We start from the raw sequence: 23,787 nt of genomic DNA on the forward strand, positions 1-23,787 counted from the left end.
GGCAGCAGGGATAGTTAGATAATAGATAATATTTCATTCCCTACATATTCCCACCACTTGCCACACAGCAGGCATAGAAGACATGTTGACTAATGAATAAATGTTGTACTAATCGAAGAGATGCTCCCCCTGAACGTTCTCCATGGGACCGCTAGAGGGGCCTACCCGTCCCCTCCCCCTAGTGACTCCCATATCCCTAGTGCCACAGAACACAGCCCCTTACTGGGACTATACAGGTGAGGGGAGCATGGTGACACCCACCTCTTTGGGTCTGCATGGTGGGAGGAAGAAGGTAAAAAGGAGATGGGCAGAACTTTGACTTTCAGTCAGGTCAAGACCTGCTTAAGACAACCCCCCAACCAGACTCACACCAGAATCCAGTGGTCAGGAACCTGTGGGCTGGTGTGAAGAATCATGGGAGATAACTCCTTGATACACAGAACATTGTTTGAAGAGATGTAAAATGACAGTAGTGATCCAGAAGAGCTAGGATATGAGGGTAAGTTTCTTTGGCATTGTTTTGTTCTTAGAAAAATAGTCTCAGGGCACTTGGTGGCTCAGTCAGTTAAGCATCCAGCTGCAGCTCAGGTCATGTACTCATGGCCCATGGGTTACAGCCCTGCATCAGGTTCTGTGCTGAGAGCTCAGAGCCTGGAGCCTGCTTTGGAATCTGTCTCCTTCTGTCTCTACCCCTCCCCTGCTTGTGCTCTGTCCACTCTCTCAAACCTTAAAAAATTTTTTTAATAATAATGTATATAATTTGATGTTTTTAGTACATTCGCAAGGTTGTGCAACCATCACCTCAAACCTAATGTTAGAACTTTTTAATTCATCCTAAAACAGAGAGAAAAACCCATGTACCCATTAAGCTGTCAGTCCCCACTCCCCCTACCCTACGTCTAGCCCATGGCAACCTCTAGTCTACTTTCTGTCTCTATGGATCTGCCCATTCCAGACATTTTGTATGAATGGAATCATACAGTACATGGTCTTTGATGACTGGCTTCTTTCATTCAGCATGGTCTCAGGTTCATCCATGTTGTAGCCTATGTTAGTATTTCTCTTCTTTTATTGCCAAATATGTATTCCATTGTCATGGTAGGCCATGTTTTGGTTGTCCGTTCATCAGTTGGTGGACATTTGGGCTATTTCTGCTTTTTGGCTATATTAGGAATATTGCTGCTATCAACATTCCTGAGCTGTTTTGCTATTTTGAGATATGAATTCAGTCTGGTAAGATGAACAGCCCTGCCATGGCTAAGATGTAACTGAGATCTTAGTATTCACATTCTGTGAGATAGCAAGAGGGTCTAGACATTGCTGTCTCCGCGAGGGCCTGACAAGAAAAGTTCAAACCAAGATACTAATCTTCAATTTATAGTTTAGTTAAATTCAGCCATAGGTCCATATAAGTATATTATAGCTGTGGAAGGGAAAGAGAAGAATGCCAGAATGAGCCTTCCACCCACTTGCCTAGCCCCCTGCACAGGTGCGTATGCTCGTGCAGGCACACAATCCACACGATGCCTGCCTTCCTTTTGGTCCAGCTGTCCCAGCTTTCTGATTCAGAACCAGAGTCGATGGGCGAGACCAACGACCAAAAAAAAGGAAGCCCAGTATCAGGGCCAGCGCCAGGGCACAGCCACTGCTGCTGGGTTGGAAATACTGGGAGCCATCCTTGGGCCATTTGGAAATGTTAATTAGGCTGGCTGATTCCCACTGGTCTTGAGTTGCCAGTGTTGAGTTGAGCGTGTAGGCTTACCCCATCCATGGCTGCACCTGTTCCCTTCCTCAGAGCCGTTCCAAGGGGTCTGAATAGCTCAGACCGCTCTCTGATCTCCGGCTCTGTCCGCCTTCCTGCTGGGAGGATATTTAGCGCTCGCCTAAAGCTGGAACCGTGGTCCACTGTTTCTCTCCCTCAGCCATGCCAGCTCTCAAAATCATTCCCTTCCCTAATTATCTTGAACCAGTTAATCATTTTCCACACTGACTGTTCAGTAACAAGGACCCAGGGAGAAGCAGCCACTTTTCTTGTCTGACCCTGCCCAGTGTTATCCCAGGTGGCAGTCCCGGATGGCAGCCTTTCCTCAGAGATAAGAAGCTCCGTTCAAATCCTTGCTCTTCTGCTATCCCAGCAAGTCCCACCAGAGAACACATGCCACAAAAAGACCCACCAGTTCTTGAAAAGCCTCCGCTAGGCAGAGCTGTGGGGAACACAGCAAATCTCCGATCAAGACTATTGTGTCCTGTGTTTTATGAAATCCTTGTTGATATCCAGAGTATCCAAGAAGCTGCATGAGGCCCAAGAAATAAGACATCTTTCTCTAAAAGTGACTTCTGGGTTCTCTGGGCTCCAGCTCTGTGTCTGAGCCGCTGAATGGCTACAGTTTAGCCCTTGGTGTCGGGCTGATGTGTGGAGGGCTCTCTCCAGAGGGGTCCCACCCCGCTGCTCTTAGAAGTCTAAATGCTACTCCCGAGTCCCAACACATACAAGAAAACTTTGAATCTGATGCACATATTAACCCTATCACCCAATGTGGCTCAATGTCTTTTTCACTATGACCCCACTATGGAGGTTCCCAAGACATTTGGATTTCCTAATTGGTCTCCTCCCCCACCGAAACACTCCACAAATACTGTATATTTGTTTATTTACCATTCTGGTATCTGGGCTTTCTTCATATAAAAAATATGGTATTTTTGCCCCCCAATTAGAATGCATGCCATAGGTCCTCCACCAAAGCTTCCCACAGGCAGGAGCTTCATCTGCTCTGTTCATGCCTATAACCAAGAGCCTGGAACAGAACCTGGCACATCTCAGGTGCCGAACTGATGAAAAGATGAAATAATTATGCTCTGTGTCTCTTCCCAACACCCCTAAGCATCACATGCCTCCTGTCCTCCAAGCACTGTGCTCTCTTCTGGTGCCTTCCAGCGCTGCCCAGGCTAGTTGGTGTCTCACATTCACCCCCAGGGATATATCAGGAAGCTGACAGCCTACTCCTGTGTTCCATGTGTGGGCCCCCACCCTTTGGTAGCACTGCCTGTGTGTCAAGGGCAAGTGACATTTGAGCCCCATGGAATAATTAAGGCAGCCCCCAACTGTCTCTGTCTTTGCATCTCCTTAACTCACCCATGGACTGGCAGTCACTGAGACATTCTGTTTGGTCCAGCACACCACACCAGGCTGCATCTGGGGACACACTGGGGAGAGGAGCAAACCAGTCCTCATCAGCAATTACAAACAAGTCTTCCATTGTTAGCTGCGCCATCTGTTTTCTTGGTACGCCCAGCATAACCAGGGCTGAAGGGCTGCAGGGGAGGGAGACCAAGGAGCCCCTTCATGAAGAGACCCCATTTGCTCACCCTGGAAAGAGTAGGTAGCATGGTACCCTGAAAAGCTGGGCCTCCCCAACTCAAGGAAGACACCCGCTGAGAGACATTGTACATATGCCATCTTCCATGAGAAGAAATGGGGTGCCACAGCACAATGCATGGGGAGAAAACAGGAAATCTAGATAATCCTATTATCGAGGATCCATGGAAAACATTCTAGTCTGTTACCAACAATCAACACAGTCACAAGAGTCTCCTGTGCCCTAGAGCACAGTCAATGTATAGAGAATGAGCAAGTAACAGTGGTTGAAAATCAAATAAGACTTATCATCCACAATCAGTTATTTATCCTGAAATTCTAAACCCCAAGTAATTTTGCCAAGGTGGGAATATTTTCAATAGATCATAGAAAGTGCACATTTCTTCTGGAGAGCCCCACCTAAGAGTATGTCATTGGTTCTTCTGATGGCCTTCTGAACCACCGACTTAGAAACTGGCCCTGGTCACTGTGCCAACCTTGGCAAGGGGCTCAGCAGACAATCCAAGTTTATGACTGTGGCCATGCAGACAACGGGCCGTGTCACTGATGAATGTCCTTTGTCCAGATTTAATGGTGGCCAAGTGACACTGAATTCAGGATTGCTGTGGGGGTTGGGGTGAGGAGCTATGCCTGGTACAAAACGAGGCTGACGATTTGCTGAGAGAAACCCACAGAGGAAATTGGATGTCTGTGGGAGGGATGGGAGCGAGGCAGGGGGGGCGGGGATTGAGAAAACCTGTCACAAAGTACGGTGATACTCAGATCGTCTCTCGGGGTCAGCATGACTGCTGAGTTCCTCCAGCTTCGTGAGTGAGGGTGAGCTTACAGTCCCATTTCAACTCTGTGGGGTCCCCTTCCCTGCTGCCCTCCGCACAGCATGCTGCGTGCTTCCTCCCTGGGTACCATCGTATCGCAGGTGACACTAGGACTGAGTTCACACACTGTACACTCAGAAACCAGTGACATGAAACTAAGAGGCATGTAAACTTGCATATGCTTAGAGGCTGCCAATTCTTTTTTCAGGTCATCCATTGAATTCCAAATGCTCATCTTGAAAATTAATACCTTTGACTATATGTTAGACCAAATCTGTCAGCAGATACAGGGCAACAGGAAAAGAAACACGGTGGTCAGTGTTGCTCTGCGTCTGTAGAGCTCCCAACAGCGTCTGCACAACACATGCTAGGAGCACCACTGTCTCTTTCATTTCACATTTATAAATGTGACCGCAGCTAGAACTCTGTCCTGCCAAGTAGAATTTTTAGTGAATTTCCAGTTGGTAATGATCTCCAAGGCGGTGACAACACTCAGGCAGCACAGGAATAAATGTCTTATTAGCACTGCGTTCATTATCAAGTTGGGCTACGGGTGTGCTGGGCTTGTATTCATTTGATTTTATGTTCTTTCCCTTCAGATTAAAATACGTAAAGGTCTCATTGCCACGTTTGAGCAAGGTAAGACTGACGCTTTGGATTTGCCCAACGTCCCTGCTTTTGGGGAGGGGGGTTGTAAATTCACCAACCAGCCTCCTTCTGTGGCTAACACCGCACTGAAATGCCCCTCTAGTTCCTGCTGTCCCCATCTCCCCTCCCGAGGGGCCCTGCCCACACTCGTGCCCCTGCATGTCTGTGCTGCCCGGGGAAACCCAGACTCGCCTTTCTTCTGCCCGTGCACTCTGGGCGGAATCCGACACCAACACCTGCCATCCTGGAACATGTCTTTGTCGCCCGCCCTTTTGTGTGAAGGGCCACAGGGAGCCAGTGGACCCGGGGCCGCCCCCTTTTTTGTTGCCCAAGCCAGGAGGAGCAGGATCTTGAGATGGGCCGATAAGATGTGGCACGTGCTGGGCCGGCCTTTGACCGCTCGCCTTAACGGGCGCCTCCAAGGCCTCGGTGCGGGGAGGGCAGGTCGTCCGGGTGGGGGGGGGGGGGGACTGCTGAATGGAACAGCTGGGGGAGGAAGAGCAGACAAAAGCTGGGGGAGCACAGAGGGTGAGGAACCCGGGGATGGGCTGCAGTTTAGGACCCAGAGGGCAGGCTGGCTGCAGCAGGTGTGACCTCTGTAGGCCTCTCCTTTCTGCCCTGGCTCTGGGGCCACCTGTGGCAGTGCCGGCTGGGGGTGGCCCAGGCTGCACCGACTCATGGGCTCACAGGTGGAAGGGACACCAGATGGTGACGATGCTAACAGTAATAATACCGGAGGACACCAGCGAGCTGTCATTTATTAACCATATTGCCACAGTGGAACGCATGACATAGATGCCCGTCACCATCTTGGGAAAAATGCAGGTGGAATGTTAGCCTCGAGACTTCTGGATTTATCCAAAACATCATCCTCCTCCACCTGCAGGCCAGACCCTCCGACCCAGCTACCCTTTCTTTCCCCCTCTGCCACAGCTTTGGCCCAGTCCCAGAACTGTTCCAAATGGGGCCTAGTTCCTTGAGCCCCCAGAGGCGACAAGCCCCACACACCCGGGTGCTCTTACTGGGTGGGGCAGAGAGGGGCTGTACAGTCCTGTCCTGCAGAAGTCTTTATTTCTGGGACCCCATATCCCTGGGGATCTTCCTGCTCCTGCCACAGAACGGTGACATGGGGCTCAAGTGTCCTTTGAACAGACCCCCAGCTTCCAGCAAGAGGAAGAGGCCAACTGAGTGGAGCGGCTGCCGGCAGCTTGCGAGTGGAACCACCCCCCTTTGTGGTCTGCCAGCTCATTCCCCAGCTGCCGCCTCCCCGTCAGTTACGGGGTGCAGTGGGCACTGCAGGAGCCATCACGGGCTGGGGGTGTGCCAGGAGGAAGTCGGGGACTGGAGGAATGCAGGGGGCACTGCCATGCAGGTTGCAGCTGTTGGGGGGGGCTTCCCTGCACCCCCAGCAGTTGGGGCCACTGCTTTCAAATGCACGGGGGCCGCTTTGCCCCAGAGCTTCATGCGGCTCCTCAGAGCCCACCTGCCTGGCGTCCCTCTGTCTGCCTGCCATCCTGCCCAGCCTCTGGAATGCAGCATGCACCCCCCTCTCCCTCCTTGCCCCCCAGCTAGAGGGGTTCAGTGTTTCCTTTCTAATCCAGAACTGCTCTTTCACTTAATAGCATATCTTCAAGCATCATTTTATCTCTTTCATTCACTTGCTTTTTATGTTTTTCTTTCTCTCTCCCAATTGATCTGATTAGAATACTGGGTAGAGTGGTTCCTAGTGACTAATGTGAAATCTTAGACAATTTGAAGTGAAGGTATTTCAAAACAGAATGTTATCTAGGATTGAATTGGGTTTGTTCACCCCCATATCCAGCTCCAAGGGGACAGGGAGAGACCTTTTACCAATGCCATCTCTGTCATGGAGGGCAATATAGCTGGGCTGCCTTTGTCAAAAGTAGCCTGTTTTTAAAGATGAGACTAGCATGAGAGAGCTGCAGGACACTTCCTGTCTCTGCCCAGCCTTACAGCGACCAGCAGGGAGGAGGGACGGTAAAGCCCCCAGTGCTGGCATTGGGAACACACCGGAGAAAGCTATCTTCTCAGGTCCATGCATGTTTGTTGAGCACTGATTTCAGAGGCTTTTCCTAGAAGCAATAGGTAAGGTCAGAAAACGAGAAAAGATGTTGTCTGTGAATAAGACAACTTACATAAATTAATTTCCCATGCCAATAATAATAAAAATTTCAAAGACCAAACCCCTGGAAGTGGAGCATGCCAGAAGGAGGATAGAAAGCCTGCTTCTGAGGTTTGTTCGAAGCCTGGAAGCTTGGAGTATAATAGAACAGGGCTTAAAAATAGCTTACAGTGGGCAAGAGGGGTGATGAAAGATCCTCTCCCTCGCAGAACTGCCCCAGGGGAGGGCAGGCCTTGGCAGCAACAGTGGCTGGGTATTGCAGCAGGCATTCCTGGATTCCTCTGAGCACGCTCGCAACCACCCGGGAGAGGGGAAGAGAGGTGCAGATTCACAGGCTTTGAGTTTACTCCTTTTCCCTCCAGTGCTAAACAGCACTATGCTTGTCTGGACTCATTCACACAAGCAACCTAGTCCTAACCTCTCCCCCAGACCCTTTGGGGAATAATCGAGTTGTAACTCATCGGGTGAAATATCAATATGTAAATACACATAAATAATAACTAGGGCAGGGATCCCCAAAGCTGTCCATCAAGTTTTACTTGCTTCTTCATTGACTCTGGGCCATGCTACTGTTTCATTGGCTCCTCTTTGTTTTACTGCAGTCAGATGCCTTTTCTCTTCACTCTTTACATGTGGATTGGACAGTGAGGCCACGTGAAATCTGAAAAGATTCATAGCTCGTTTTATGCTTCAGGGAAGTCCACAGCAAAGACCCGGAGGAAAGACATTCACGTGTTGATTCGTTCAGCAAACATCTCTGCACTGGTGACATAGGGAGGTCATCAGAACCCCTTTCTGGGAACGTGGTTCCATGTGTTCTGAGTGCCACAAGTCTTTTCATGAATCTGTGCCCACAAGGGCGCTGTGACTTGGCCTCTCTCTGCTTTCTTTGCAGGGCCCTGGCCACCAGCCCTAGTGCCTACCTCACGGCGCCTTTTGGCAAGGAGGAGATGAATGAGACTTCCCTCTTTCCCGACCCCAGAACCCCAAACCCAGAGACTCCAGGAAACATCACTGCTCTGCTAGTGCCCTCCACACATCTTCCCATTGACGGACTTCCAAAGTTGAAGGTGAACCCCCCAAGATGTTGAGGGTTGGACTTTCTCACTCGGCTGTGTCATCTTGCTCTAGGACCTCACGAAACTTGGGCTTCAAACAAGAAAAAGGGAAAGTCACCAACAACCAGAGACAAACCCATGCTTGTGGGCATTGGTGTGGCTGCTCCAGGGCAGGGACAGCAGGAGACGATGCTGGGTGTTCAGGGAAGGGGTGGGGGGTAGCTGGTTTCTGTACTCCGAGTTGTTTCCTCTCATTTATAAACCCAAGCATGATTCACAGAAGGGCCAGCAAAATAGCTGTCAAACAGGAATTTTTTCCTCATTGATTTCGCTAGTGCTGATGTTAGGATTTATGGTTTACTCAAAAATTTCATCATCATGGAAATTGGCTTTCCCTAGGGTCTTTTGCCCAGGAGAAGTTTTATATGAGTCGCTGAGTGTTTTCCACCTGGTGCCTAATGCCCACTAACTGGGGAGAGGTTTTCCCAAGCATCCTCCTGGAGGTCCTCAGATGACTCTAGAAACAGGGTCCTGTCCCTGTGAAAGCTCCTTAAGGTCAGGAAGCTTCAAGGGCCCAGCTCAGGATAGCACTAAGTTGACACACGGAATACACCCATGCGGGCACTCGACTGAGACGGGCACCCCCTACGATGTCCCTCTGCCTCCAGAAGCTTCGCCCTGCAGTTGTGCTCTCCTGCCTGCTGCTGAGAGAGAGCCATGGCACAATGGGTGCTTTCTACACATCTGGCTCCAAGGAAGGCATGTTGAGCCTGTTTAAGAAAAAGAAAAGAAAAGAAAAGAAAAACCTAACCTTCTATCTGCACTCTCCCAGCATTCTTGCTGGGGGTTTGAGGGTGTCAGTGACAGAAAAATCAGTCAGTTCGGAAGACCTCTTCAGCCCTCTGCCTCTCTCCTAGGCCTGCAGCCTGCTCCAGAGTAAGCCTGGGACTCAGAACTGGGGGCAGCAGCCACTGAGGCCCAGAGAAGGATCAGCCATGCGAGGGTGCTTCCCCACCTCCCTTGACTCTCTACTTCTCTGCTCTTGTGCCCACTTTGTTACCCTCAGTGTCTGTGGTCACCTTCCTGGGGAGTCCACTGAGCCCCCTCACTCCATCAGAGTGGCTGTTTTCACTGACCAGTCAGTTCTGTCCGTCAGCCATCGGCTTGGTTTGGCTAGTACCTGACCATTGCAGGAGAAACAAGCAGGTCCCAGGAACCAGACTTGCTTCTGGGACAATGGGGAAAGATTAAGAAGTTCCTACGCAAAGGATAGACCTTCTAATTCTAGAGAGAATTTGTTTTTCAGCTTTGTAGAAAGCCTCAGGTAGGGCATGAGGTCCAGGCCCACAGACAGAAGCAGCTTGGATATCACCCGAACCTGAGAGAAACAGAAGTAAGCCTCAATCACTTTGGGCTGTTCTATAAACCCGTCCAGTTGGTTCACTCACTGGGGCTTAATGACACTGTTAAGGGTGACTGGAAGTGCTGCCATTTTCTGTTGTGTGGGCAAATGCCACGATTCTTATCTTTCCCACTCCTGCCCCACCCCCACCCCCACCTGTATAATGATTTGGGCTTTCTGGGATGTCCCCAGTGGCTCAGACTCAAGATTTGTTGAGTCTGCTTTGTTGCATATTTACCGAGTGCCCAGACCTACTTCCTGCAGGGAAGGGCATCACATGTTCCTGGGCTCCAGAGTCCCAGTTAGGCTCTGATGGCAAGTAGTTTCTGGGAGAACATGTCATTTCCAGGCTCTAGAAACCCCTGTGGCAGAATTCTCAGATTTAGTTGAAGTGTCAGGACTTGGAAGTCACATTGAACTCCCGTGGACTTCTGCTCCAGGATTCCATCTTACCTCCCGGAATCAGTCCTCCTAACCTGCAAATTGGGAAATTCAGTTGTAGGCAGCAAATAACTAGACTTCTTGTAAGCCCTACTGATTTTAACATCCCCGTGACCCCAGACTCCAACCCGCCACTTGGGGACTGGAGCTTCATCTGAACCCACTGTTGTCAGCAGCAGCCTTGGTCTGGAAGAGGGGACCAGGGAATCTAGCAACCACGTTTGCTTACAATCACGTGGACTTGAATTGCTTTTGTTATTTGGGGTGGAAAATTGGAATGATCAAGTTCCTTTTTTTTTTTTTTCACTTAGAAAAGCAAATATTGTGCTTTTGTAATAAATGCCTTTCAGCAAAATTGTGGGGGGGTCACTCATCCAGCGGGGACCCACCTGAGTCACAACGCTGACTCTTCACATTAGCAGGCCAGCCATCTGTACTTGAAAGTAGCCCTAATCAGCCCAAAATGGATAAGATTTGCTGGCTTCCAGGCAGGGCCAGGCCAGTCCCCTCACTTCTCTGCACACTGATTTCTGTCCAAAGCAAAGTTGATGTTCCACAGTCTCACTAAGGTTTTTGTACTTTAAAAAAACAAAATGATGACTTTTTAAAAATAGTTAAATCTTAAGTAGACCATAGTGAGGAAGTCTAGCTTGGGTGACTGTCACAGGGTCTCCATGCAGTGAAGCCTGCAGCTGCTAAGAGCCACGGGGAGGGACGGGACTTAAGCCTTGACTTCATAAGAGGGGCTGACTGATCAGACCCTCAGCCTTACAAACAAGAGATCATGCGGATCCGTAGACAATGCAAATCACGTCTTCCTGACCTTCCTCCCAGTGTGGCCACCTGCGCTTCACTTCCTGTTACATTTATGTCATCTGGGGGTTTGAGGGATCTTTTAAAACGTACTGTGATGTCTTACATGTAAGTGCGTTATGTCTAGATCTACTGAAGGAGAATGTCCACATCAGGAGGGAAGTTCACCATGAAACAACCATCGTTCTAGTTGTGCTCAGTATCTATGTATGACATACACATGAAGTGAATGTTTTCTTATGGTTTCAGGTCTACAACATTTAGTACATGTAAATAAGAAAAAAATTGATAAATATAGTAAATTAAGTTATAATATGTCATTTGATTTAATTTTGCTATCTCATATTTAATTTGCCCAATGCCCCACATCTGGGTTTATGCCTAGGTGGTATAGACCCCTACGTACAACCCACCTTTGCAGACACGTGTGTGCTACACCCAGAAAAGCACACAACTCCACTGATGACCACCACTCGACTCTCCAGTTTACCCTCTTTTTGTCTTTAATTCTGATTTACTGTGATGATTTAATAAAGTAGAAACACAATACTTATGTGCCATATGTTTCTTTTGTTTTCATTATCATTTCTAGGAAAATAAAGTTTATCCTGACATCTGACAAAAGATGGCTTGCTTTTTTATCAGAGTTCCTCAAAAGCATCTTTTTTTAACCAAAGCGTAATTATGTATCCAGAATGGTACTAGTATCAATCCAGGGAAGTTTATAAATGTGTTTATGTAAAATTGACCTCTCAGTCAGTCAGGAGTCCCTGGCTCTGATGAGCAAGAGGCCAACTTTGAGGGTGTGTCTTTGTGAATAAATGACAGATAAAATGTAATTACCAGCCTCCTGTTGGCATGGCTGAAGCCCGGTCGATGGCCTTCAGGCCTTCAACCATCACATTCTGAGGCCTGGCCAGGTGGTCTCTACCCGTGTCCTGAGCTACTCCCATGCTCTGGACACCAGGGAACTTTCAACATACTGGACAGTCAAGCTGCCTAAAATTAATTCTTTGGTCCATTTAGTGAATAGGTATTACCTATTACTTACGAGACATCTTGGTGACCTCCAAAAGGGTCCAGGTGCCTTTCCAGGAGCCAAAAAGATCCTGAATTGATGTAGCTTTTTAAAGCCTTGGACTGGTAGCAAATGTGTTTACTACTTGGTACCTCATGGAATGCAGCTTGATGCAGAGTTTTAGAGCTTTGCTTCCTAGAAGTGGTGGTTTGAGCCTTGTCATGCATCAGAATCCCTCAGGAAGCTTCGTAAGATGTTTCCCATCCCCCACCTAGATTCTGATCCACCACATCTGGGTAGAACCCCAGCATCTAATTTTTAAAGTCCCCCTCACCCTCTCAAGGATTCCAACTTGCATGCAGATAGATTTGGATTGAGAGGCTTGGACCAGCCCCATTTTTTGATGCTTTGGGCAGCCCTTACTCCCTGTCCTGCATGTGTACCCTGGAGTGGAGAGAAGGTGAGTGAACATTTCCAAGGAATTGCTCAGGGTAGTGTCCTGCCCTTCCTAATGATTCCACTTTGCAGATGGTCCCAGTTCCCTCCAGGATGATTTATGGATTCCTTTCAGATCCGGAAATAGTCCTTGAATTTCACAGGATATTGTTATGAAAGTCTCATAAAGCAGTTTATTGTCTTATTTATAACAAAAGATGAGGTGGGGGTGTGGGGAGGGTGTTCCAGTCATCATATATCCACATTTTCAAAAACTACTCATCAAATGTTAGGCCAGATCATGCAAGACCTTCAGCAGAATTCCAAAAAGAATCCAACTTCCAGTGGTTCCAAAAAGACCATTGCTGCAAGTAATGCTCTCCTCAACCTCTCTGGGATTTTTGCCAGGTGCCAGAATTTAAAGAAAGAATACCTTTAAGGTATACCCTTGCCATAACAAAATATTCTGAGTGTTACAGGAAACATGCCAGAGTTTTTTTACATTTGCTGCAGTACAGGGTATCTCTCAGCAAGAAGACTCACACATTTATATTTGGTCACGTCTGTACACATTTGAGCTAGTGTTCTAGATCTGTGTATGTGTAGAAACAAATTGAGGCTACTTTGATTTATTAAACAGTTTATGTCAAGAGAAACTATTATCATTTGCTCTTATTTATAGAAATAAATGGAAATGGTTTTAATTGCATTTCAAATCAAAAAACTAATAAGGTAATGAAGATGGAACACACCGTCAATTTCATCCCTGTATTTCTGGTCTACCCAGGACTATCAGCTGGACTGTCTCCACACTCCCACCACCTCCTTCTACAGGTACTGAACCTGAAGCCCAAAGATGGCTCCCTGGGGTTCACACAGCTACAAAGTGGAGCTCCAAGGAGAAACTACGTTTCCTGGGCCTTGTTCTGTGACAACACCCCCGATCAGCAGCACTTTACTTCACCAGTGCACCTGTTGGTAGTTTCCATGCTCCTTCTGGCTACCTTGAAGGTTTTCCTGAGGCCACCCTGACCTTTCTCTCACTTGCACCAGGCACAAACAGATCAGGGTCTTCCAGAACTGGGGAGCTTGTTTTACTGGAATATTCTCCCAAAGGACAAAGAAGATGATGCTATTATTGACCTTTATCTATTATTCTGGAAGTTTTTTGGATAATACATATCTGGAAAGAAAAATTGCTTATGTTTTCAGACCTGAAAAACAGACTGTGGCAAAGAACAAGAATAGGCTATACATGCTGATGCCACACTCCAGGATGTCCTCCTGCACTTTGTACACACAGATCCACAGAGTGATTTAGCTTTGGCCACAATATTCTGTTCATTCTTCCCTGAGAAAAGTTTTATGTTTCAGGAGTTAAGAAGGTAAAGACACATCCGTGTCCTTACTTGCCCCAAAGACTGCCCTTGAACAGAATGAAAACAGACTTGCTCCCAAAACTGAAGATAGAGTCTCTTTGCCCACTGCCTATTGCAGCTTAAACCACATCTTCACCCCCAGACAACATAGAAAGCCCAGCTGACAGCCCTGGGAATCAGGGGAATTTTAAACAAAAGTGACATTCTCCCTGCCCCAAATATCCTCTCACACTTGCCCTCCAAAACTAGCAAATGACAGCAGCCCAAACAGCAGGAACTCTGAAATGATACTCTTTCTGAGTCATTCAAAAGAATTTTCTGGAATTGGAGATTGCTTTTTTGTTGCTATCATTTTAAATTAAAAGTACTTTGAATACCCAAGTCTCTACTATCCTAACTTAAATTGGATAAGGTGAAGGGAGTGAGAATTTATAACAAGCTGTCGTGTTAAGAAATATTTGTCTGGAAGATTCTGCCTCTTACAGAACAAATGAGAAATTAGGAAGTCCCAGTTAGCATCCTCCCTTTTTAACTATGTCTGACAAGAAAAACACTGACTAGATTTTTTTTTTTTTTTTTACATTCACACCAAGATATTGCTGCCTCAGATATCGGAGGACATTGTGTATGTAATCAAAAATTATATTTAAAACATTATTTGGTGAAGTAAAGAATAAATGAATAAATGAATAAATGAATAAATTCTCTCCAGGACAAGAGTTCCCTTTCCCTATGTGTCCAGCTGTAATTTTTAATCTTCCACTTGTATGTACCACCTGTCCCTCTAGCAAAATGCTTGTTGAGTTTGACAGAGAATATTTTACATAAAGAGGTCACACTTGTCAGCTTCCACCTTGACGTGGGGTCCTGGGGGTCTGAAAATTGGAGTGTGCCTCTCACCAAGGGTGTGAAGTGGGAAGGGTCTTGCTATTATAGCTCCTGAAAGGATCTTTTTGACTTCAGAAAATAGCCTGGCAAAGAAAAGCTTTTTTTTTTCCCCCATGAATACTCAGGGACTGCATTATGCTCCTGAGATGGTGGAGGTGAGTACTTTTGATCAATATTCCCTGAGAAATGGCCGCTGGGCTAAGTGCAGGCAGAGGGCTTCAATAACAGATCTCCCTCCTGCCAAGCCTACAGAGCATTTGCTGAAAATCTTCAGTGAACAGTTTGAACCAGCAAGGGCTGCACATTAATGGCATCATCTTTTCCTCCTTTTAAAAAATGTCACCCCATTTTGTCTTCCATGTTGATGGGTGATTATGGGCCCCCTAGAAACAGTTATTTCTATAGCCTTCCTTCAGGGAAATCTTGGCATCTCCATTTTAAGGCACCAGAAAAAGTGAACCCCTGGAATTGTTTCAACCTGAAGAAGAGGGCAGAGTGCCAAGAGGAATACTCAGATTAGGGAAGACTTACTAATCACCATTTTAATAAAACAGTTCAAGTATAGATTTGTACTTTACACCATGTATTCTGTATTTTTTTCCTTCTAAAATTAATGATCTGTTCTCATCGCAACACCCACCCCATCCAGTTGATAAGCAGATTCTTTCCAGATGAATGCAAATACACACAAAGATAACAGGACTTTCCTATTTACAGAAATAGCATCATACAATACATATCATTACAACTTTTTTAAACTTCGCAGTACATCACGGGCACCTCTCCCTCCAACTTACACTTTGTGATAATTGCATATTGTTCCTTAGAATATAGACGTACCTTTCTTTACTCAACCCCCATCTGTGCACATTCAGGTGATTTCCAGTGTTTGTCTGTAACAAAAGTGCCTGCGGCCAATGCCATCACACCTATAGCCTGACATACCACTGTCTCTATTTCTGTAAGATAAATTCTCAAAAGGGAAATTACTGAATCAGAGTTTACGTAATTTTATCTCTAATAGACTATTTGATCATTGCAAAATTCTATAAAGTCAGTTTTGGAGTTGCATTAGAAAAAAAAAACACACACAAAGCTAGGATCCATTTCTTCCCATGTTTAAATTACCCATCAGCTTAAGAAAAGAAAAAAAATATTTTTAAAAAGGGGCATCCAGGCAAAAGGTAGAATTTCAGCCCCACCAAAATGAGGTATTCATTCAGGGAAAAAGGGAGGCCCCCGGTTCAGTTTGACCAACCCACACGTCCCATGTTTCTTTCCATGATAACATTCTGAAGAATTTCCCAATTTTCAAGAAATTCCTGAAAAAACTAACATCAGTACATCAAAATACACTATAAGTTCACCTTTCATTGTAGATGGGGAGGAATACAGGCTTGGAGGGTAGAGACGAGTAGCTACAGATCTCAGCTGCACAGCCCCCATTGTGGCCTTGAGCCCTTGAGTGCTAACCATCCCAACTCTCGCTTCCTCACCTGTGTCTTGAGGTAATACTACTGACTCGTGGCCAGTCTCAAAGATGGCCCCACTCAGTGATCATCACCAGTATCCTCCCACTTCTTCAGTCCCTGCCACGCTGATTCAGAGATGATCTGTTGGACCAGGAGGACACAGCAAAAGTGATGGAGTGTGCCTTCTGATATTAGGTCATAAAGATAATGGCCTCTTGGATGGATTGCTCTGGAGAAAGTCAGGCACCATGCAGTGAGGACACTTCAGCAGCGCTGTGCAGACTGACAGGCATGGGAGAGAGACATTCTAGAAGTGGATCCTCCAGTCTTCATTGGATTGCAGCTCCAGCTAACATGTGACCATAGCTTCATGAGGGAGCCCAAGCCAAGAACCACCAGGCCAGGCTGCTTTGGAATTCCTGACCCATAGAAACAATGAAATGTAGTAAATTACTATTGTTCTAAGCCATCAAGTTTGTGGGTGATTTGTCATTACACAGTCATAAAAATTGACCTAATGCCTGTTCTAAATATGAGATGAAGAAAGTGTCCAAAAGGCATGTGCACACAACAGCGTGTTCTAATGATGCTTTCAGTGGTGTCATGGCTGAGTGTGGCCCCAGTCCTCTGGAGCCTGACCACATCACTTTATATAAAGAGTGCTATGCCAGGGAGCCAGTTACCTGGCATCTGATCTCTCCACATCTCAAAGAGCCTTATGATGAAAGCAAGGCATTCAACATTCACAGACATTTTCCTCACATCCAAAGTAGTGAGTTATAATACTTCCCATTCAGGGTTGATATGAAGACCAAATAGAAAAATGCACACTCCGAAAACCAGACATCTATTGTTACTTATAGAATCCCTCCAAAACTTAGTGATTTAAAATAAGAGTACACTTATGATGAGCACAGTAATGTATAGAATTGCTGAATATTGTACACCTGAAACTAATATAACACCATATGTTAACTACATACTCTCCCTTGCTCTCCCCGGAGCTCTCCCACAAGTGTTCTGAGGTGGTACAGGGTGCAGGCATCACCTCAAAGGCTCACCTGCTTCCTTGCGTGTCTAGAGTCACTCCTGGCTGTTAACTGAGATCTCACCTTATGCTGTCAGCAGAACACATATATGTGGCCTCTGTGCACAGCTTGGGCTACCCCACAGAAAGACTGAGATCCCCAAGAAAGACTCAGGTAGAAGCTACATAGACTTTGCTAATCTAGTTTCAGAAGTCACACAGTGTCACTCCTACTACATTTTGAGGAACAGTCACAAAGGTCACTCAGTTTCAAGGGAGGGACAAAGACTCCACCTCTCAATGGAAGCAATGTCAAAGGGTTTGCAGAAATGTTTTAAAACTGCACCACATGGCATTAACATTATACAAAATTCAGAATCTGTATTCTGTCACATCCTGTGGATGGATCAGACATCAAAGATCTCAAAATAACAAGAATGCTTTCTCATGAGTACTTGACCTAAATAAGTTGTCCTCAACAACAGCCTTGGGTGGTACTTAATTGCAGACAGCCAAATGCACTTTAGCCAGCTGAAGTAGATAAATCACTTACTGAATGCTCTTGGCTACCTCACAGACTGTCCAGGAGGGCCATGTAAAAGGTTTTGGGGCTAAAAGATCCAGAAACAACACCTAAATCAGCCTGCCAGACAAACCCACCTGCAGCTTACACCATGGCCCTGGGCCTTCACCACAGCATGGAGACTGAGATCCCCACAAATGCCTCTCCACTCCCCTCACTGGTGCTGACTGCACCTGTCACACCTCCTTCCCATCGCTGTTCTGCAACCACGCCTTGCCAAGATATCTTATTAGAGGTGAGCACTTCTAACCCAAGCTGTGAGGGTGACCTTACTATAGAGCAATGGTCATTTCCATTTCCTTACAGCAGAGCCTAGCTGCAAGGGAGGCTGAAGAAACCAGTTTCTGGATCCTGCATGGGGAGGCAAGACTCATGGGATGGGAAATTAGCCAAACATAGGAAGGGTGTTCAAAAGCTGTAGGGTATGCAGAAAACATAATAAATGTCCAGTACAGGTAGGTACTACTCCTCCACTTTATCAGTGAGAAAACAGCAAAGAGAGATTAACTCACCCAAGGTCACATAGCTCTTAAATGGCAGAGACAAGATGATGAAAGCAGGCATTTGTTCTCTGAGCTCCTGGTGCCTGGCAGTCTATGGCATGTTGGAGAAGAAACAAGGTCCCTTTGCATGTGAGCTTGTGAAATCCCACCTTGGTGGGAAATTACACTTTTTATTGAGGCACAAAATTAAATTTTTTATTGAAAAGTTTTCTTTAAGGGTGCCTGGGTGACTTAGTTGGGGAGTGCCAACTTCAGCTCAGGTCATGATCTCACTGTTGTGAGTGCGAGCCCTGTGTGGGGCTCTATGCTGACAGCTCAGAGCCTGGAGCCTGCTTCAGACCCTGTATGTCCCTCTCTTCCTGCCCACACCCCCACTCATGCTTTGTCTCTCTCTCTCTCTCTCTTTCTCTCTCAAAAATAAATAAATAAATATATAAATAACATAAAGAAATTATTTTATTTTATTTATTTTTTTAACGTTTATTTTTGAGACAGAGAGAAACAGAGCATGAATGGGGGAGGGTCAGAGAGAGGGAGACACAGAATCTGAAACAGGCTCCAGGCTCTGAGCTGTCAGCACAGAGCCCGATGCGGGGCTCGAACTCACGGACCGTGAGATCGTGACCTGAGCCAAATTCGGCCACTTTACCGACTGAGCCACCCAGGCGCCCCAAGAAATTAAGAAAAGAAAAGAAAAGTTTTCTTTAAAGTGACTCAACTGTGAGTTTCAGATTTGGGGTTTGGGATCGGCCCCCTTTCTTCTCAGCACTGGTGTCCCTCTGCCTGCCCTTGGTTGGGGCTAAGCAGGGAGTGCTTAGCGACATGTGCTCAGGGACTTTTCATTCTCTCACTCTTGCTGGTTGCCATGGTTCTGGGATGGCCTGTTAACTTGCTGGCAGGTATAGAGCTGCGATTTCCACAACCAAGTGCTTTTAGAACCGAGGTGGAAGGTAGAGAACCGAAAGAAGACGTGTACATGAGCGTGCTGGCCCCATGTGATGTCTTCACTGTGGTGCAGCCTAAAACTCCATTGTTCACAAAGAATTCAAACATCTCTCTCTCTCTCTTATAGCTCGCATCTTCAGCCTGTTAAAGCAAAGCAAAAGTGGTTCAGAATCTACAAATTTGATTCTACAGATGCCAGTGTGAGGGCCTTAGTTATAATCATGGACTGCTGAATTACCCAATTTCCCATGAGTACGGGTTATTTGTGTTTGTAGGTTGGGTCACGTTAAAAAAGAAGTTTTTTCAATGCACAAGAAAGAGAGAACTTGAAATGGTGACATCCATGGCTCCTCTCTCACTGAGGTGGAAATTCCAGGCTATTACTTAGGAGTCAAATTGCCAAAACATAAATTAGGTGTTTCCATGATTTGGTACTAGAACTGTATGTGTTCTTATACCACGAGGTCATGTTCCATGCTTTGGTAGCCCCTATCAATGACAAGAAGATTGTATTTCACTATCCATTTGAATTCTCCCTTCAAGGTTTGGCACATTTGCTCCCTTCAAGGTTTATCTCTGTGAGCCAGTTTCCTCCTTGCTCTCGCCTGAATGTCACCACTTACTAGTCATATTACCTCTTAAAACCTTCCATGTCCCCATCTGTTACATGGGGCTAACCAATACAACCTCACAGAGTAATCATGAGAAATTAATGAGTATTTCATGTTAAGGTCATAGACCAGGTGAGTAATTAGGGCTCAAAGAATTTTAGCTATTACTGTTACAAATCCACCATTAATTGGGGGTAGTAGTCTCTGGTTAAGACTTCAAGCCATCAACTCTTCCCAGGCCACACTTACTGCCAGTGTCAACAAGTGGGAATACCATACCTGACCAAGACCTCACACTCTCAGTCACTCACCTTAGACAGCAATGTGCACACAGACCCTCTGGGGATCTTATGAAAGTGCAGATTCTGATCTGGCAGGTCTGGGGAAGGGCCTGCACTTCCACCCTTCTAACCCAGCTTTCAGTTGGTGCCAATGCTATAGGTTCACGGTCCACACTTTGAGTAACCAGCATCCCAAAAATACATACTAGGAATGTTCTCCACTGTAGCTGCCACAGTTGATACGCCTGTGAAGCTGGATCAGAAAATTGCTTTAGAAAAAGTTTCAAGTAGAGGTTGGGAACTTCTAATCAGAGCTGCCTCTCCACTGTTGGACGTTGATCTCAATGCCCCAAATGCTCATATATTTGCAAAATTAAATGAGGCCAGCAGTTATCATGAAGGTGCTTGCTGTTTTCCAATTAATATTATTTTAAAACTGACAAATGCCAAATTAAAGTTATCTTCTGGCTTCCACAAAATTGCTAAATCAGTGACTAACAAAACCCTTGAAATGTCAGGTTGAACCATACAAAATTTTTGATATTAAACTTTTTATTTTTAGTTTCTGTTTTTACTTATTATTTATTATGATTCAGCCTAAGAGTTGTCATTTCACTCAATAAATTCAGCCATTATTGCAGTGAGGAAACAACTTTCATACCAGGAGATGATGTTCCTCTTCTGTGTACATTTCAGTGGATGACATAACAGGTGAGAAATTGTACGTATTGCCTGAGGGCCACTCCAGTTGACGCGACAAACATACAAAGTATTTTTTTAATGTTTATTTATTTTTGAGAATGAGAGAGAGAGCACAAGCAGAGGAGGGGCATAGAGAGGTAGACAAACCATAGAAGGCTCCAGGTTCCAAGCTGTCAGCACAGAGCCCGACACGGGGCTCAAACTCACGAACCATGAGATCATGACCTGAGCCGTACTTGGACACTTAACAGACTGAGCCACCCAGGAGCCCCAAACATGCACAGTATTAAGAAAACTGTCTTGGAAGCAGCTTCCTACTTATTTAACTTTCTCAATTAAACACTCAGGGTTTTTTAAGTGGTGCCATAGACAATAGTACACAAACGGTGTGGCCATGCTCCAATAAAACTTTATTTACAAAAATAAGCTCATGGCCAGATTTGGCCACCTGACTCCCTGGTTTGTTGACCCCTGGGTTAGCCTCTTAAGTTATAATGGTAGAAATTGTGAAATACCACACTGGCAATAATTCTGGAATCTCAGTACAACCGTAGAAGGTATAAGATCACAGTTGCTGCAACAAACAAGTCAAGGTAGCTATATTAATATTTATTTAAATTTTTTTTAGTTATCTTGGAGCTGACTGAAGAAATTTTGAAAATGCAAAGGAGAAAATCATGATTTTCTCTGTGGCTAACATAGCAAAAAATTTTCTGATACAAGTCTGAAATATTTTTTTTTTAATGTTTATTTTTGAGAGACACAGAGAGAGAGAGCAAGTAGGGCAGGGACAGGGGGAGGGAGGACAGAGGATCTGAAGAGGGCTCCATGCTGATAGCAGAGAGCCTGATGTGGGGCTCAAACTCACAAACTGTGAGATCATGATCTGAGCCAAAGTCGAACACTCAACTGACTGAGCCCCCCAGGTGCCCCCAAATATGAAATTTCAATTAGGTAAATGTTTCACTAAAATGATTTAAAACTATAATTGGTGTTTGGTGAATTATCAAGATAATCGGTGTGGAAACCATCAAGAAGATATCAAGGATAACAATACTGCTCAAAAGAAGCAATAAGGGTCTTTTATTAAAGAGAGGAGTGAGAAAAGAGCGTACTCCTTTATGTTTGTAACACATGTGGTGAGATCTAACATGACTCAGTTTGGATTTGGACACACAGAGCCTGCACTTTGGTTCATTGCCTTGTGTCCCTGACAGTTCATTTTTATGTACACTGTACCTGTCAGTTTCTGCCCATCTCCTAATAATAACCTCTTTGTAGCTGCATTCTGGAATGATCAAGGTTCATTTTACATAGGAAAGTGGGACACATTTCAGTAGGAAAGAATGACAATCAATTGGTGTGACAAGCTTTTTTTTTTAATGCTTATTTATTTTTGAGAAACAGAGAAAGCAAAGGGGAGGGGCAGAGAGAGAAAGAGCAGAAGATCCGAAGCAGGCTCTGCGCTGACAGCAGAGAGCCCAATACAGGGCTCAAACTGATGCTTAACCAACTGAGCCACTCAAACGCCCCTGGTGTGACAAGCTTTACAAAAATTTTTCAATGTTTATTTATTTTTGAGAGAGACACAGAGAGAGAGAGAGCATGATGGGGAAGGGCAGAGAGAGAGAGAGACACACACAGAATCTGAAGCAGGCTTCAGGCTCTGAGATGTCAGCACAGAGCCCGATGTGGGGCTCCAACCCATGAACCGCAAGACCATGAGCCAAGCCGAAGTCAGACGCTCAACTGACTGAGCCACCCAGGCACCTGGTGTGACAAGCTTTTAAATGGCAATATTAGACACGTGGGTTTCAGCTAAGATCCACACCCCTTTCTGTTCTTTGAGCTTGGAGGAAATTTTACCCTAATTTTTTTTCCTCCTGTAAAAAGAGCCTTCTCTGAAACCCTTCCATGCATTAACACCTCCTCTGCTTCCTATCAGATTCAGCAGACAATAGCCTCTTGGCTCAGTCTGTCCATCCTGTCACCATCAGGTGTGACACCTGACTGTAGCGTTTGAGAAGGGGCATTGCATCAAGGCCCTGGTCCTGGACAACAGAGATGAAGCAGATGTTGCATTCGAATAAAAGGGCCTTTATTTTGATGAGTGGAATAGGAGAATAACGCATTCAGGTGGAAGTTTCTGCCATTCTTGTTTCCCGCTGTGTGATGCTTTTTCTACTGCCTCAAACCGAGTGGCAGGAACAGTGAACACCTGGGTTCTGATGAAGGGAGGCAGCACTGTAAACTGGGAGTGCAAACCATGGGGACCAGCTTCTAATAGATGTTGGGGACGCTGCACAGCGTGAATCTGACATGCTCGAATTATTGGCTCCCAATAATCACACCTTTGAATGTGCTCTGACTGGCAGTAAATTTCCTATAGGTTTCATTTCAATACAGTAAGCATCCTAAGATCGCTTTGTCTCATTTGGCTCACGCAATGAGCTAAAGAAAAGCATCAGTATTGATGCTTTGTGTAGAAATTCCACCAGGAAATCCACACAGTATAGAAATCTTCAAATAAGACAAACATGAGTACGTTTACCCCTCAACCCATCTGCTCACCATATATACTGCCAAAGGGATCATCACGTCTTGAACATTTCACTTTCCAGATGCAACAGACCAAGCCCACAATAAAAATATGTTAGACAAATGATGACAGTTAAGGGATGAAGGGGTGTGTGTTTGGGTTGGTGAAAATATGTTAACTGACTTCAAGTCATATGCTCAAATACGTTCTATGATTTTGAGAAGCATATCAGTCCACAGTGATGACCAAAAAAAAAAAAAAAAAAAAAAAAAGGTTGTGGATAGTAAATTTGTAAGCCAAGTTGTTTCTCTCACTGGCAGTGAGAAGTCAGTTTTCTTTGCCACAGAGGTCCCTCAGAGGTGTGTTGCTGGTGACGCCTCTCACTGGTCTCTGTCACTTTCCGGGATTGAATCTGGCATGTGGTACTTTCCCCGCTGCAGCTCCTCATAAGGAGTGTCCAAAGAAACAGGATTCATTTTTCCTGCAGAAAATCCTCTTGACTGGGAAATCGCCTTGGTGACATCAAAACATGTAGCTGGTTGTTTGCACAAGACAAGATGTTGATGAATCGGTTGGAAATTATTTATGTTTCCTTAGCAACCTCAGTAGGAAGCAGGAGTTCTGTAGTTCTCCTGGTGAAAAAAAGATTTCCCTGTTTGTGGAAATCACTGGGCAGGTAGGCACTGTCTTCTCATCCTTTCTTCCTGT

General features: G+C 45.7%; 1 protein-coding gene across 6 annotated transcripts in view; it reads left to right on the top strand.

Annotated features, from left to right (window-relative positions):
* Window positions 1-11,245, top strand: part of RALGAPA2 (Ral GTPase activating protein catalytic subunit alpha 2) — a 328,194-nt gene extending 316,949 nt beyond the window's left edge. For all 6 annotated transcript variants that reach the window (XM_086701563.1, XM_086701564.1, XM_086701566.1 and 3 more), the window contains 2 exons: window positions 4,791-4,830; window positions 7,878-11,245. In XM_086701563.1, the coding sequence (XP_086557689.1) occupies window positions 4,791-4,795 (5 nt within the window). In that variant the 3' untranslated portion in view covers window positions 4,796-4,830; window positions 7,878-11,245. The remainder of the gene's footprint in view (window positions 1-4,790; window positions 4,831-7,877) is intronic.
* Window positions 11,246-23,787: the final 12,542 nt, after the last annotated feature.

This window comes from Puma concolor, chromosome A3 (genome assembly GCF_028749965.1).
Source record: "Puma concolor isolate L17-30 chromosome A3, mPumCon1.1.hap2, whole genome shotgun sequence".
Taxonomy (NCBI): Eukaryota; Metazoa; Chordata; class Mammalia; order Carnivora; family Felidae; genus Puma; species Puma concolor.